A 13438-nucleotide genomic window follows, 5' to 3' on the forward strand; every position below is an offset into this window, starting at 1 on the left:
TCACAGTGTTGGGCGATGAGGCCGTCGCCCTCCAAACAAACTCTCATTCCGATGCCAATTGATCAAAAGGCTTTTAGGTGTAGTGCTGCAAGTGCTTCGGACAGGTTTGAAGGACCCAAGTACTGTAAAGCTAAATTCCCAGAACTCCGCTCCACATTAGCTCGCCAACTCTCTCTAGCAGCGATCGCAATGAGCAGGCCAAGTGGCAGAAGATTCTGCACTAAAGCTGTCCCCTTTAAATAGCGCCCCCCCCACTCCGAGAAGGGCCTGTTAGCCCTCCTTCGAACTGTCACTAATAGCGCTGGGCGCTAAGGCTCCGGGCGCCACCCAATATGCGCTCAGGCGATCCTAGAAGGCGTTGCACACTGAAATGACGTCATGAACTGCTTGCGCTCGCGGGCGCACGCAAACACTTAGCGCAGGCGCTAAATGTATAGTCAATATCTGAGTTGTCGCTATCTTCATAGCGTCCGCCCCAACATAGGGCTTCGCCCCAGTTCTAGGTCTCTTTAGGCGCTCAGCGCCGGCGCTACCAACCCAATTTCTAGGCCTTTATGTTTAGTACTTGGTAGTTATTTTCGTCTTTTGTTGGAACTTATTTTGCACCAAAGTTTATTCTTACTGGTATATTACATGTCTGTCTCATTGCTGTTTTATAGAATCATAGAATAGTATAGCACAGAAGAAGGCCATTCGGCCAATCAAGTTTGCGCCGGCTCTTTCGAAGAGCAATCCAGTTAGTCCCACTCCCCCACTCTTTCCCCATATCCCTGCAATTTTTTTCTCCTTCAAGTACAGTAAACTCTTTCGTATCCAGCACCTATGAGACCGGGATGGTGCTGGTTGATTAAAAATTCCGGATAACGGAGTGTTATACCTACCAAGGTACGAGAGCCCCGTTACACAGCCAAAGGTGCAGGAGCCCCGGTTACACGGCCACAGATCCAGGAGCCCCGGTTACACAGCCACTTGTGCAGAAGCCCCTGTTACATGGCCACAGATCCAGGAGTCCCTGTTACACGGCCACGGGTGCAGGAGCCCCGGTTACACAGCCACTTGTGCAGAAGCCCCTGTTACATGGCCACAGATCCAGGAGTCCCTGTTACACGGCCACGGGTGCAGGAGCCGCGGTTACACGGCCACTTGTGCAGGAGCCTTGGTTACACCACCACGTGTGCAGGAGTCCCGGTTACACGGCCACTTGTGCAGCAGCCGCGGTTACACGGCCACAAGTGCTGGAGCCCCGGTTAGATGGCTGTAGGTACAGGGGACCCGGTTACACAACCAGAGGTACAGGAGCCATGGTTACATGGCAAAAGGTAAGAGAACCCCGGCTACACAGCCACCAATAAAACTTACCTTTGGGTTCCTGAACCTATTCCTGAATTTTGCCGGTTATTAGAGAATTCTGGATAATTAGGTGCCGTTTAAATGAGAGTTTACTGTATTTATCCGATTCCCTTTCAAAGGCCACTATTGAATCTGTATCCACCACCCTATCAGGCAGTGCATTCCAAATTCTAATCACTCGTTGCATAAAAATGTTTTTCCTCATGTCACCTCTGGTTCTTTTGCCAATCACCTTAAACCTGTGCCCCCTCGTTATTGACCCTTCAGCCACTGGAAACAGTTTCTCTTTATCTACTCTATCTAAACCCTTCATGATTATGATTTTACACTTCTATCAGTTTGCCTCTTTGCCTTCTCTGCTCCACAGAGAACAACCCCTTCACGTAACTATTCCTGGAACCATTCTAGTAAATCTCTTCTGTACCCTCTCCAAAAGCCTTCATGTCCTTCTGAAAGTGTGGTGCCCAGAATTGGACACAATACTCCAGCTGGGCCGAACTAGTGTTTTATATAGGTTTAGCATAACTTGCTGGATTGACTTGGATAGAGAACTGGTTGACAGACAGAAAGCAAAGAGTTGGAATAAACGGGTCTTTTTCCGAGTGGCAGGCAGTGACTAGTGGGGTACCGCAGTGATCGGTCCTTGGACCCCAGCTATTCACAATATATATTAATGATCTAGACAAGGGAACTAGATGTAATATCGCCAAGTTTGCAGACGACACAAAGCTGGGTGGGCGTGTGTGCTGTGAGGAGGATGCTGAGAAACTCCAGGATGATTTGGACAGGTTGGGTGATTGGGCAGAAGCATGGCAGTTGCAATATAATGTGGATAAATGCGAGGTTATCCACTTTGGTGTCAAAAACAAGAAGGCAGATTATTATCTGAATGGCAATAGATTGGGAGAGGGGAAGTGCAACGAGACCTGGGTATCCTTGTGCACCAGTCGCTGAAGGTAAGCATGCAGGTGCAGCAGGCGGTTAAGAAGGCAAATGGTATGTTGGCCTTCATAGCGAGAGGATTCGAGTACAGGAGCAAGGATGTCTTGCTGCAGTTGTACAGGGCCTTGGTGAGACCACACCTTGAGTATTGTGTGCAGTTTTGGTCACCTTATCTGAGGAAGGATGTTCTTGCAATGGAGGGAGTGCAGCAAAGATTCACCAGACTGATACCTGGGATGGCAGGAATGACGTATGAGGAGAGATTGGGTCGATTGGGCTTATATTCGCTGGAGTTTAGAAGAATGAGAGGGGATCTCATTGAAACTTATAAAATTCTAACAGGACTGGACAGACAAATGCAGGAAGGATGTTCCCGATGGCCGGGGAGTCCAGAACCAGGGGTCACAGTGTAAGGATAAGGGGTAAGCCATTTAGGACAGAGAGTGGTGAACCTGTGGAATTCTCTACCACAGAAGGCAGTTGAGGCCAATTCATTAAATATATTCAAGAAGGAGTTGGATATATTTCTTAAGGCTAAAGGGATATGGGGAGAAAGCAGGGACAGGGTACTGAATTTGGATGATCAGCCATGATCGCATTGAATGGCGGAGCAGGCTCGAGGGGCTGAATGGCCTACTCCTCCTATCTTCTATGTTTGCCTCTATTTATAAAGCCCAGGATGCCATATGTTTTATCAACTGCTTTGTTACCTGTCCTGCCACCTTGAAAGATTTGTGCACAAGCACCCACTGATATCTGTTCTTGCACCCCTTTTAAAGTTGTACCATTTAGTGTGTGTGGTCTCTCTTCATTCTTCCCAAAATGTATCACCTCACACTTCTGTGCATTGAATTTCATTTGCCATGTGTCCGCCCATTCCACCAGCCTATGTCTTGAAGTCTATTACTATCTTCCTCACTTTACTACACTTCCGTCAATCTATCCTTGTACTGTCTCTTTGCCCCTCTTATTTTCTTTTTCACTTCTCTACTTTTTATATATAGCCTGATTCTCCCTTGTATTATTAAGCTGACATCTGTCATATGCCCCCTCTTTCTGCTTCATCCTACTCTCCAACTCCTTTGTCATCCAGGGAGCTATGGCTTTGGTTGCTCTTCCTTTCCCCCTTGTAGGAATACACCTAGACTGTACCTGAACCATCTCTTCTTTAAAGGCCGCCCATTGCTCCATTATAATTTTTGCCTGCCAGTCTTTGACTCCAATTTACCAGGGCCAGATTCCTTCTCAATTCGCTGAAATTAGCCATCCTGCAGTTAAGTATTTTTATTCTAGATTTTTCCATGTCCTTCCCCATAACTAATCTAACCTTCCGATACTATGATCACTATTCCCGAGATACACTCCAATTGTGACATTCTCCACTTGACCCACTTCATTTCCCTAGAACCAGCAATGCCTCCTTCCTTGTTGGGCAGGAAACATACTGATCAAGGAAATTCTCCTGAACACACTTTAGAAATTCCTCCCCTTCTTTGTTTTCAGCACAATTACTGCCCCATTTAATATTGGGGTAGTTAAAATCTCTATCACTACTTTATAGTTCTTGCACCTCTCAGTATTTTCTTTGCAAATCTGCTCCTCTATCTCCTTCCCGTTATTTGGTGGCCTATAAAATACACCAAGTAGCGTAATAGCTCCTTTATTGTTTCTCAACTCCAATCAAATAGATTCTGTCTCTGATCCCTCAAGGACATTCTTTCTAGCACTAATATTTTCCTTAATCAAAACTGCTACCCCTCCTTTTTTTCCCCCCTTTCCTATCTTTCCTGAGTATCTTGTAGCCAGGAATATTAAGCATCTAATCCTCTTTTTTTGAGCCAGGTCTCAGTTATTGCCATTACATCATATTCCCAAGTGCCTGCAGCTTATAAACCTCACTCTAAACCTAACCTAGATATTTTTGTATTTTCTATGATCCCACCTAATTCTGTATTATTTCTAACTCTAACTGAGGAATTCATGGAGTTTTTGAAGCGTCTGAACCATCCCAAGAATTGTTGCTGAGGAGGCCAATGCCAAAATCAATTTTGCTGTCTGCTCTGTTGCTTGCAGTGGACCTAATCTAATATGTGTGGTTAATAAATGTTAAAGAATAAGGAAAACCATAAAGAAATATAGGTAATGTATCCATATATCCTAATGCTGTAATCTTTAAGTATGTTCTTAGGGTGCAGGGAAGAAATATTGATGGATGCATTGACTTAGCAGAGTCCTGTACTACTTTTGTTTCTGTCGAAACATATGGTAAACAATATGTTGCATTCTTTAGAGTCAAACCATATTGTATGCTTTTCTCAGTATTTAAATTTTTTGGTGATCTTAATCTCAGTTAGCTCTTAATTACAGTATTGTGATCACTACCCATTTAAATTTTCCATTTTTACACTTCGAAGATTGGATTCACAATGTGGTTTTGTTTCTATTCTACAGACATATTCATATCCCAGTCCCCCAGCTGTGGCATTACCACAAGTCCAAATGGGTTATCCGCATCCTGCATATAATTATCAGGTAAAGTTTCGACTTGACAGATGATCCGCACCGATGGGGAAATCCTAATTCCTGGCGCAGAGTTGGGCTAATTACCCACCAAACTGCCCAGCGATTACGTATGAAAATTTGCACTGCGTAAGAGGAAACCTCCTGACAAATCCAAGTAATTTTAAAAGCTATATGAGGCTGGAAATTGAAGCATTTTAGAATTTGTCCATAAAGTATTTACTGTGCATGAAAACTTTGGAGGAAGCAGTTGCTACATTGAGGATTTTATTTATTTTTTTGCATCTCTGTGGAGCATAAGCTTAAAAAAAATCCATACAGCAAATGGAGAAAAGGGGGGGGGGGGGGGGAGAGACCTCATTACTAGAGCCTTCTGGGATTTAATGTGCACAAACATCTGTTATAAATAATGAGACCTTCTGTTTGCTGATTGGAGCACCAGCCCACATGATCCCAGGTACGCTTCCGCACATGGTGCGCTCCTGGGATCCGTGGGCCACTATGCTGCCATCTACTACGCAGCGTCTGCCAGCAAGTTCTCGAAGGAGGGTCCCCATCAGGTAAATGCACATTCCATTTGGATGGCGGCAGCATAATCTGTAGTTACGCCGCCAACTGCAAATTCCAGGCCATTATTTGCAAAGCTGTTATTAGATGAAATAAATACATCATTATGGACAGTTAAAATTCTGGGGTTACAAAGTTCTAGTAGTATAATAATGTTTACACCACAGAAGGAGGCCATTTGACTTGTTGGGCCTGAATTTGCAGTCGGATGCCTCCGACTGGCAATCTACGAACTTAACTTCTGCCTCAGAATCCACAGAGACTTGCGCTCCTGGGTCTCGATGCATCGACACGTGTAGAGGCCCATGAATGACGGAAGGGAACCCCCATTCATGCTTATGGGAATTCCGTATGTGCGGAAACCCCATAAGCATGAATGGAAATACCCCAAAAAATACCTATACACTTTCAATAAATAAAAAAAATTACATAAATTAATTAAAATGGCATTTAATACAGTAAACTCTTTAAATGGCACTTTATCATCCGGAATACTTTAATAACCGGCAAAATAGATATATCTCAATACAAAACAACACCTCAATAATCGTCAATCTTGCCGAATCCATCCAGCACTCGTTTTGCCGAGTCCGAGTCTCCCGTGGTGGCCGAGTGGTGGTGGTGAGTGGAAAAGCAGCACCGTGGTAGGTATACCTCTCTGTTATCCAGAATTTTTCATCAACCGGCACCATCCTGGTCCCATAGGTGCCAGATAAAGAGTTTACTGTATTTATTTATTTATTATATTTAAAACAAATTTAATTTGAAAAATAAATGGGGCTAATAAACTTACCTTATTTCACAGGTTTTTAAATGTATAAATTATTGAGAAATTCATTTTTCTGTTTTTTAAAACTTTGACCAGGCATAAGAATTTCACGGGCAATTACTGTGCCCACGGATGCCCTTTCCCAGGAATGCGGAGGATCTGTCAAGAAAACTCTTGACAGATCGCAAGTTTCGGATTTTCGCGCAAGCCTAAACCCAAAACTTGCGAGGCCCTTACGGGCGCATACACACCCATAGGGACCGCAAATTACGGCCCTATGTGTCTGTTGATTTTTTTGGTAGAATAATTCAAAGTTAGCTCAACTGCCCTGCTCCGTCTCCATAGCTTTGCACCTTTCTCTGCTTCAATATTTACTAATTTTTCACAATCTTGTATTTGAACCCCTAGTTCTCTGTTCATTCACACTTTTCAGTAAGTATGCACTCCCTTGGTTTTTTCCCCAAAATGTATAACCTCAGATTTATCCATATAAAATTCCATCAGTGTCTGCCCATTCTGCCAACTTGTCTTCCTGATGTGTTTAACAGTTCTCCTCATTGTTTGCAAAACCTCCTACTTTTGTGTCACAAGCAAACTTTCTAGTGTTGTATTTTATGACTATAATAATGACTAATTACTACCACTGTTGTGTACTTGTATCCTTTGAACAAAATCCTTTGATATAAATATCGTTTCACAGTTGTGTTAACTGCAGGGTACCAAACCAGCTGGACTCATTTGTATATGCAACCAATGAGGGGGATCCATTGGGATTGTAATGGCATGTGTATGCTATTTTCAACTATATTCCCCTCTCCCAATAATTTGGGCAATCCACTTATATTCGTATGGAGGATCTCATTAAGGAAGGAATATTCTACCTGAAGATCTGTAGAATAACCGCTTATTAATAAGCTTCAGTTGTTGACCAATATTTAGGAAAATTGCAGAGTATTGCACCTGACTGAATATAGAAAGATGACATCTAGTGTTTTTTCAGAAAAGTAAGAAACTTTTGAAAATCTATTGTTTTGTGTGATAATTGCAGGCAGCAACACAGTGGTCACCAGGAGGTCAGTGGAGATGGATGATGCCTCAGGTGATGTTAACAGATAAATCTGTTCAATCTCTAATAAAGTTGTGCTTGTTCTCTTTAGGAGGGTAGCATAATACAGCTTTTCTTTCCTGTGTGTATAACAAGTATTGTTTGTAGGTACATGATATACACAACAAATTGAAGGAAACTTTGATTTTTGAGGGTGTGGGGATCAAAACTGGATGCAACACTGAATTTTTTTAGTGAAGGATGCACAGAATGTATCAATTGGAAAAGAAGTTGTAAGATAGTGACTTAAAGAGGAGAGTGTTGTGCTTTATAACTGTTGGTTGTTGCATTTAAATTAAATTGTTACACTACACCTGTTTAGGTGATGAATTTTAGTTAAATTAGTGCAGGACAGTTACTAACTGTAGATTTTTTTTCCATTACTTAAAATGTTATATTTAGTTGCAAAGTCTAATTAGTTGTCAGAGAAATCTGTCCGGTAGGCACATTGTTATGGAACAGGAATGCTAGCTTAACAGGCATGGATTTAAGAACTGTTTTAAGGCCTCTTCAGAGCCTATACTTTCCAGTTATTTAGTATAGAAAACAAAAGTTGCATTCAAAATTGTCGTGTTGCCACCTGACAAATTTTGGACCAGTCTGATTTTTTTTTTGGTTGTCTGGAAATTTCTCAGATGTAACCTAAAATAAAGTCTTGTGTCTCACATTGTGGAGACATCATTTTTATTTCGATGTTTAATTAATTTTCATTAGCAGCACAGAAACATCAGCACCAAAGCCACAGTTCCAACTTTTTCTCTTCCATGTTCCTGTCCAGTTTTGAGCTTGGCAAAGGTGACAACCCTAATAGAGTAACTTAAGAGTATGGAGTCATTTCTGAAATTAACTGTGCAAAATAACCTAAATTTAGATGATCTAGTGGAACTTAACTTGCTGTATAACTGAACTCATTTTTCCATAGATATACTCTATAAGCTTTAGTGCAAAGAACTAACATTTATTTTTAACTTTTCTCCCACATAATTAGCCTGCCACAGGGACATACGTAAACTCCCCATACCCTGAAATGATTAACCCAGGAACTGTGTTTGTGCAGAGGGAATGTGATGCACAGCAAACTCCATCTTCACCTCTAGATACTGTGGAAAAGGTAATCAACTAATCTACAAAGACTGCTTTGTGAAACTGTATGTCAGTCCTGTGTTTTAAAAAAAAAAAAAAACAGAATTATGTGGGGAAAGTTGTTGCAAATTTTATAATCATATAGATGGTGTGGTGGGGAGGGTGGTGTTGTCCCCTAAAATTTCCATATTCCCTTAGCTCTCCACCTCACTGGCCTGAATTGTCAATTCCTTTCCTTCCATAAATCACAATCTATAGTCTCTCACAAGGAAAAGTTTTAGGATTAATTTTAAGTAAATTTGGTATTTTTTTCCTTGTGCTGTTTTGAAACCTAAGTATCAATTTACTTGTATTTTTTTTCAAGCAATATGGTCTCCGGGTCATGCCAATTCCTGCTTTTAATTTTTTTAAATTTGATTTGTTCTTGGGCTTTGGCTGACGCTGACAAAGCTGCCTTGATTGCCCATCCCTACTTCCCCTGGGGTTGGGTTGGTGGGCCTTGTTGAACGGTTGCAGTCTTTGTGGTAATCGTGCTCCCGTGCTGGTAATGGGGAGGGAGTTCCAGGATTATGACTTGGTGATTGTGAATAAACGATGATATACATTCAAGTCATGATTGTGTATGACATGGAAATGATTTATGCCTAGGATATTGTTGCTCTTGATCTTTTCAGTGATAAAGGTTGTTGGGAAGGGAGGTGCTGTCGAATTAAGCTTACTGAGTTGCTGCTGTACACCTTTTTTCTATTGTTTTCAGGATGTGGGCAAGTCTGATGAGACCAAATTTATTACCCATCCTAGTTATCCAGAGGAGGTAACGATGGGCCTTCTCCTTGAACCGCTGTAGTCCTTGTGGCGATGGTGCTCTCACACTGGTGAGGTAGCATATTCCAGTGTATTGACCCAGCGATGATGAAGGGAAAAGCAATATATGTCCAAGTCGGGATGGTGGGAAACTAGGAGGTGATGGGTTTTCACACCATGTTGCTGCTCTTGTCCTTCTCTGGGAAGGGACATGCTACTGAGTTGCTGCAGCGGATCCTGTAAATTTTACACACTGCAGCTCCAGTGAGCCAATTGTGGAGGGGGTGGATATTGAGTCCAGTGGCAGGGTTACCGATCAAGTAAACTGCTCTGTCTTGGACGTTGTTGAGCTTCTTGAGTGTTGTTACGGCTGCGCCCATCCAGTAGAGCGTTATCACACTCATGACTTAAGCCATGTTGATGGTAGTGAGGCTTGAAGGGTCAAGAGGTTAGACACTCCTCGTAATGTACCCAGTATTTTCCCTGCTCATAGCTATGGCTTTGACATGGCTTCTCCAGAAGAGCTTCTAGTACAAAATGTTTATGGTAGGGGACTCGGCAGTGGTGGTGCCAATGAAGGTCATGGGGAGATGGCTAGGGTTTCCCTTGTGCAAGATGGTCATTACCTGGCACATGTAGTGCAAATAATACCCGCTGCTTGTCAACCCAAATCTGGATGTTATCCAAGTCCTGTTGTAGTCTGACATCAGCTGCTTCATTATTGGAGGAGTTCCAAAGGAAGCTGAACACTAGAATCAACAGTAAACAGCTGCACTCCTGACTTTGAGGGAAGGAAGATCATTGATGAAGCAACTGAAGATGGTTGAGGCAAGGATGTTTCCCTGAAGAACTCCTGGAGAGCTATCCTGGGGCTGTGATGACTGACCTCTGACAACCACAGCCATCTTGCTTTGCATCAGGTTTGGCTCCAGCCACGGTTATGTTTTTTGACCTCGGTTGTCTTAAATTTTGCTAGGGTGGTGCTATACTAAATTGAATGCTATCTTGATACTCTCTCCACCACCACCTCCCCCCCCCCCCTTCCTGGCATTCAACTGTTGCGACCATGTCTGCATCAAGGTTGTGATGAAGTCTGGAGTGAGCAGGTTATAGGTGAGTAGGTGTAACTTGATGGCATTATTGACTCTTTCCATCACTGCTGATTGGGAGGAGGCTGTTGGGGTTCCTTGCCCAGGTATGTCATATCTGCAATAATCTTTCATATTGTTGGGTAGATGCCAGCGTCAAGGATGTACATGGGAACAGGAGTAGGCCATTTAGTCCCCCCGAGCCTGTTCTGCCATTCAATGATGATATGGTTGATCTGTGACCTAACTCCATATATCTGCCTTTGCCCCATATCCTTTTAATAAGTTTGGTTAACATATACGATTTTAGATCAACAATTGACCTAGCATCAGTTGCTGTTTGCGAAAGAGTGTTTCAAACTTCTACCACCCTTTGCATGTAGAAGTGTTTCCTAACTTCACTCCTGAAAGGCCTGCCTCTCATTTTTAGACTATGTCCCTTAGTCCTAGACTCTCGAGCCAGTGGAAATAGTTTTTATCTACCCTATCAGTTCCCCTTAATATCTTGAAAACTTCGATCACATCACACCTTAAGCTTCTAAATTCCAGGGAATGCAACCCTAGTTTGTGTAATCCCTCCTTGTAGTTTAACCTTGGAGTCCAGGTATCATTCTGGTAAATCTACGTTGCACTCCCTCCAAGGCCAATATATCCTTCCTAAGGTGTGGTGCCCAGTACTGCTCACAGTACTGCAGGTGTGGTCTAACCAGGGCTTTGTATAGCTGTAGCATAACCTCTAGCGCCTTGTATTTTAATCCTCTAGATATAAAGGCATTCCATTAGCCTTTTTGATTATTTTCTGTACCTGTTCATGACATTTTAATGATCTATGTACATGGACCCCAAGTCTCTTTGGACTGCCACTGTTTCTAAATTTTCATTTAGAAAGTACTCTTCTATCTTTTTTAGGTCCAAAGTGGATGACCTCACATTTGCCTACATTGAAATCCATTTGCTTAATCTGTTAATATCTTTTATGCTTCCATCTACAATGCTGCCTATCTTTGCGTCATCGGCAAACTTGAATATGTGGCTTTCTATCCCATCATCTAATACAGTGAATAGTTGAGGCCCCAACACAGGCTCCATGATGGTTGAGGATGGTATTTTCATGGAGATACCTCCTCTTGTTAGTTGCCTAGTGGTTTACCACCATCGTCAGCTGGATATGGTAGGTCTCCCGAGCTTGGTATTGATCTGTTGGTTTGTGAACTGCTTAGCTCTGTCTATACCCTTTCCTTTTGGTGTTTAGAATGCAGGTAGCCCTGTGTAATAACTTCACCAGGTTAGTGTCTCATTTTCAGCTGTGCCTGGTGCTGCTCCTGCCATGTTCTTCTATACAGTATATTGAACCAAGGTTGGCCATCTGGCTTGATGATGGAGGAGTGAGGGATATGCCAGGTTATGAAGTTACAAATTGTGATGGTATACAATTGTGCCATGTGGCTAATAGTGGCCATCTGTTGTGGAGTACCCAGAATTGGTGAGAAGCAGACACACCTATCTCACTGATATCTATAAGTTTTCTTAAAAGCATTGTTAAAACACTCTTTACATGCAGCACTTTCCTATTATGAGTATTATTTAGTAGTATAATTTAGATGGGGGTGTCTGTGATTACTAATCAAGTTGAAAAGTGGTACTTCGGGAGTCCTTGATTACTAACCGATTTCAAAAAGGTCCTTCAACCAAAAAAGTTTGAGAACCACTGCCCCTAATGTCCTTAAAGGAAAGGTACCTGCTCGGTCTGACCTACATATGAGTCCAGTCTCGCACTCTGGTTGACGCTCAGTATCCTTTGAAGTGGCCTAGCAAGGCACCTAGTTGCAAAGATGCACTACATACACACAGTCCAATAATAAGATGAAACTCCAGGATGATTTGGACAGGTTGGGTGATTAGGCAAAAGCATGGCAGATGCAATATAACGTGGATAAATGTGAGGTTATCCACTTTGGTGGCAAAAACCGGAAGGCAGATTATTCTCTGAATGGCAATAGATTGGGAGAAGGGAAAGTGCAACGAGACCTGGGTGTCCTTGTGCACCAGTCGCTGAAGGTAAACATGCAGGTGCAGCAGGCGGCTAAGAAGGCAAATGGTATGTTGGTCTTCGTAGCGAGAGGGTTTGAGTACAGGAACAAGGATGTCTTGCTGCAGTTGTACAGGGCCTTGGTGAGACCGCACCTTGAGTATTGTGTGCAGTTTTGGTCGCCTTATCTGAGGAAGGATGTTCTTGCCATGGAAGGAGTTCAGCGAAGATTCACCAGGCTGATACCTGGGATGGCAGAAATGACGTATGAGGAGAGATTGGGTTGATTAGGCTTGTACTCGCTGGAGTTTAGAAGAATGAGAGGGGATCTCATTGAAACTTATAAAATTCTGACAGGACTGGACAGACTAGATGCAGAAAGGATGTTCCCGATGGTCGGGGAGTCCAGAACCAGGGGTCACAGTCTAAGGATAAGGGGTAGGCCATTTAGGACAGGAATGAGGAGGAATTTCTTCACCCAGAGAGTGGTGAACCTGTGGAATTCTCTACCACAGAAGGCAGTGGAGGCCAATTCATCTATATATATAAAGCGGCTCTTCTGTCTGTCCTGATGTCTGTCTGTTCTCTATACGTTTGAAAGTTACAGAGCGTACCGACGCGCGCGTCTCCTCAAAAGAAAGCTTGCGATTCCGGACTGGTCATAGGCGTATTTACGTTTCGGCCGGACAAAAATCCCGCCCGCGGTATCCCAAAAACGTTCAGCGTTCCGCTCATTAGCATCTCATTAGCGACCGTGTGACATCGAGGTCCACCAATCGGACGGCGGGTTCCTTCCTACAGTTGAGTGTCGAGTGACTCGACGATTGACCAATCCTACGCTTCGGTGACCTGACCGGTCGACCAATCGGTGCGTGTGTGGGCGGGCCTTATCCTTCTGAACCGAGGTGAGTGGCCGCCATCTTGATTTTTCACAATTTTTTCCCCCACACTTTGTGTGTTAGGGAACTAAGGTAAATATTTTAATGATGTGTTAGGGAATTAAATAACAATTTAATAGGGGGGGGGGGGGGGAGAGCCTCGGGAAATCGCGGGGGGGTGGGGGGGGGAGAGCCTCGGGAAATCGCGGGGCGCTCGCGCTGACCGCACATGCGCCGCCCACAGCGGCCGTCCATCAGCCGCGTGATACGCGGGGGACCTCAGCTCCGGACCTCAGGCGCTAG

General features: G+C 43.4%; 1 protein-coding gene across 3 annotated transcripts in view; it reads left to right on the forward strand.

The window, feature by feature from the left end:
* dazl (deleted in azoospermia-like) overlaps positions 1-13438 on the forward strand; it is a 147911-nt gene that overhangs the window by 91713 nt on the left and 42760 nt on the right. For all 3 annotated transcript variants that reach the window (XM_085988023.1, XM_085988022.1, XM_085988024.1), the window contains exons 7-9: positions 4744-4824; positions 7197-7247; positions 8242-8364. In XM_085988023.1, coding sequence (XP_085844149.1) covers positions 4744-4824; positions 7197-7247; positions 8242-8364 — 255 coding nt within the window. The remainder of the gene's footprint in view (positions 1-4743; positions 4825-7196; positions 7248-8241; positions 8365-13438) is intronic.

The sequence above is a fragment of the Somniosus microcephalus genome, chromosome 5, assembly GCF_052327205.1.
Source record: "Somniosus microcephalus isolate GS21.2 chromosome 5, FLI_Smic_1.0, whole genome shotgun sequence".
In the NCBI taxonomy this organism is placed as follows: Eukaryota; Metazoa; Chordata; class Chondrichthyes; order Squaliformes; family Somniosidae; genus Somniosus; species Somniosus microcephalus.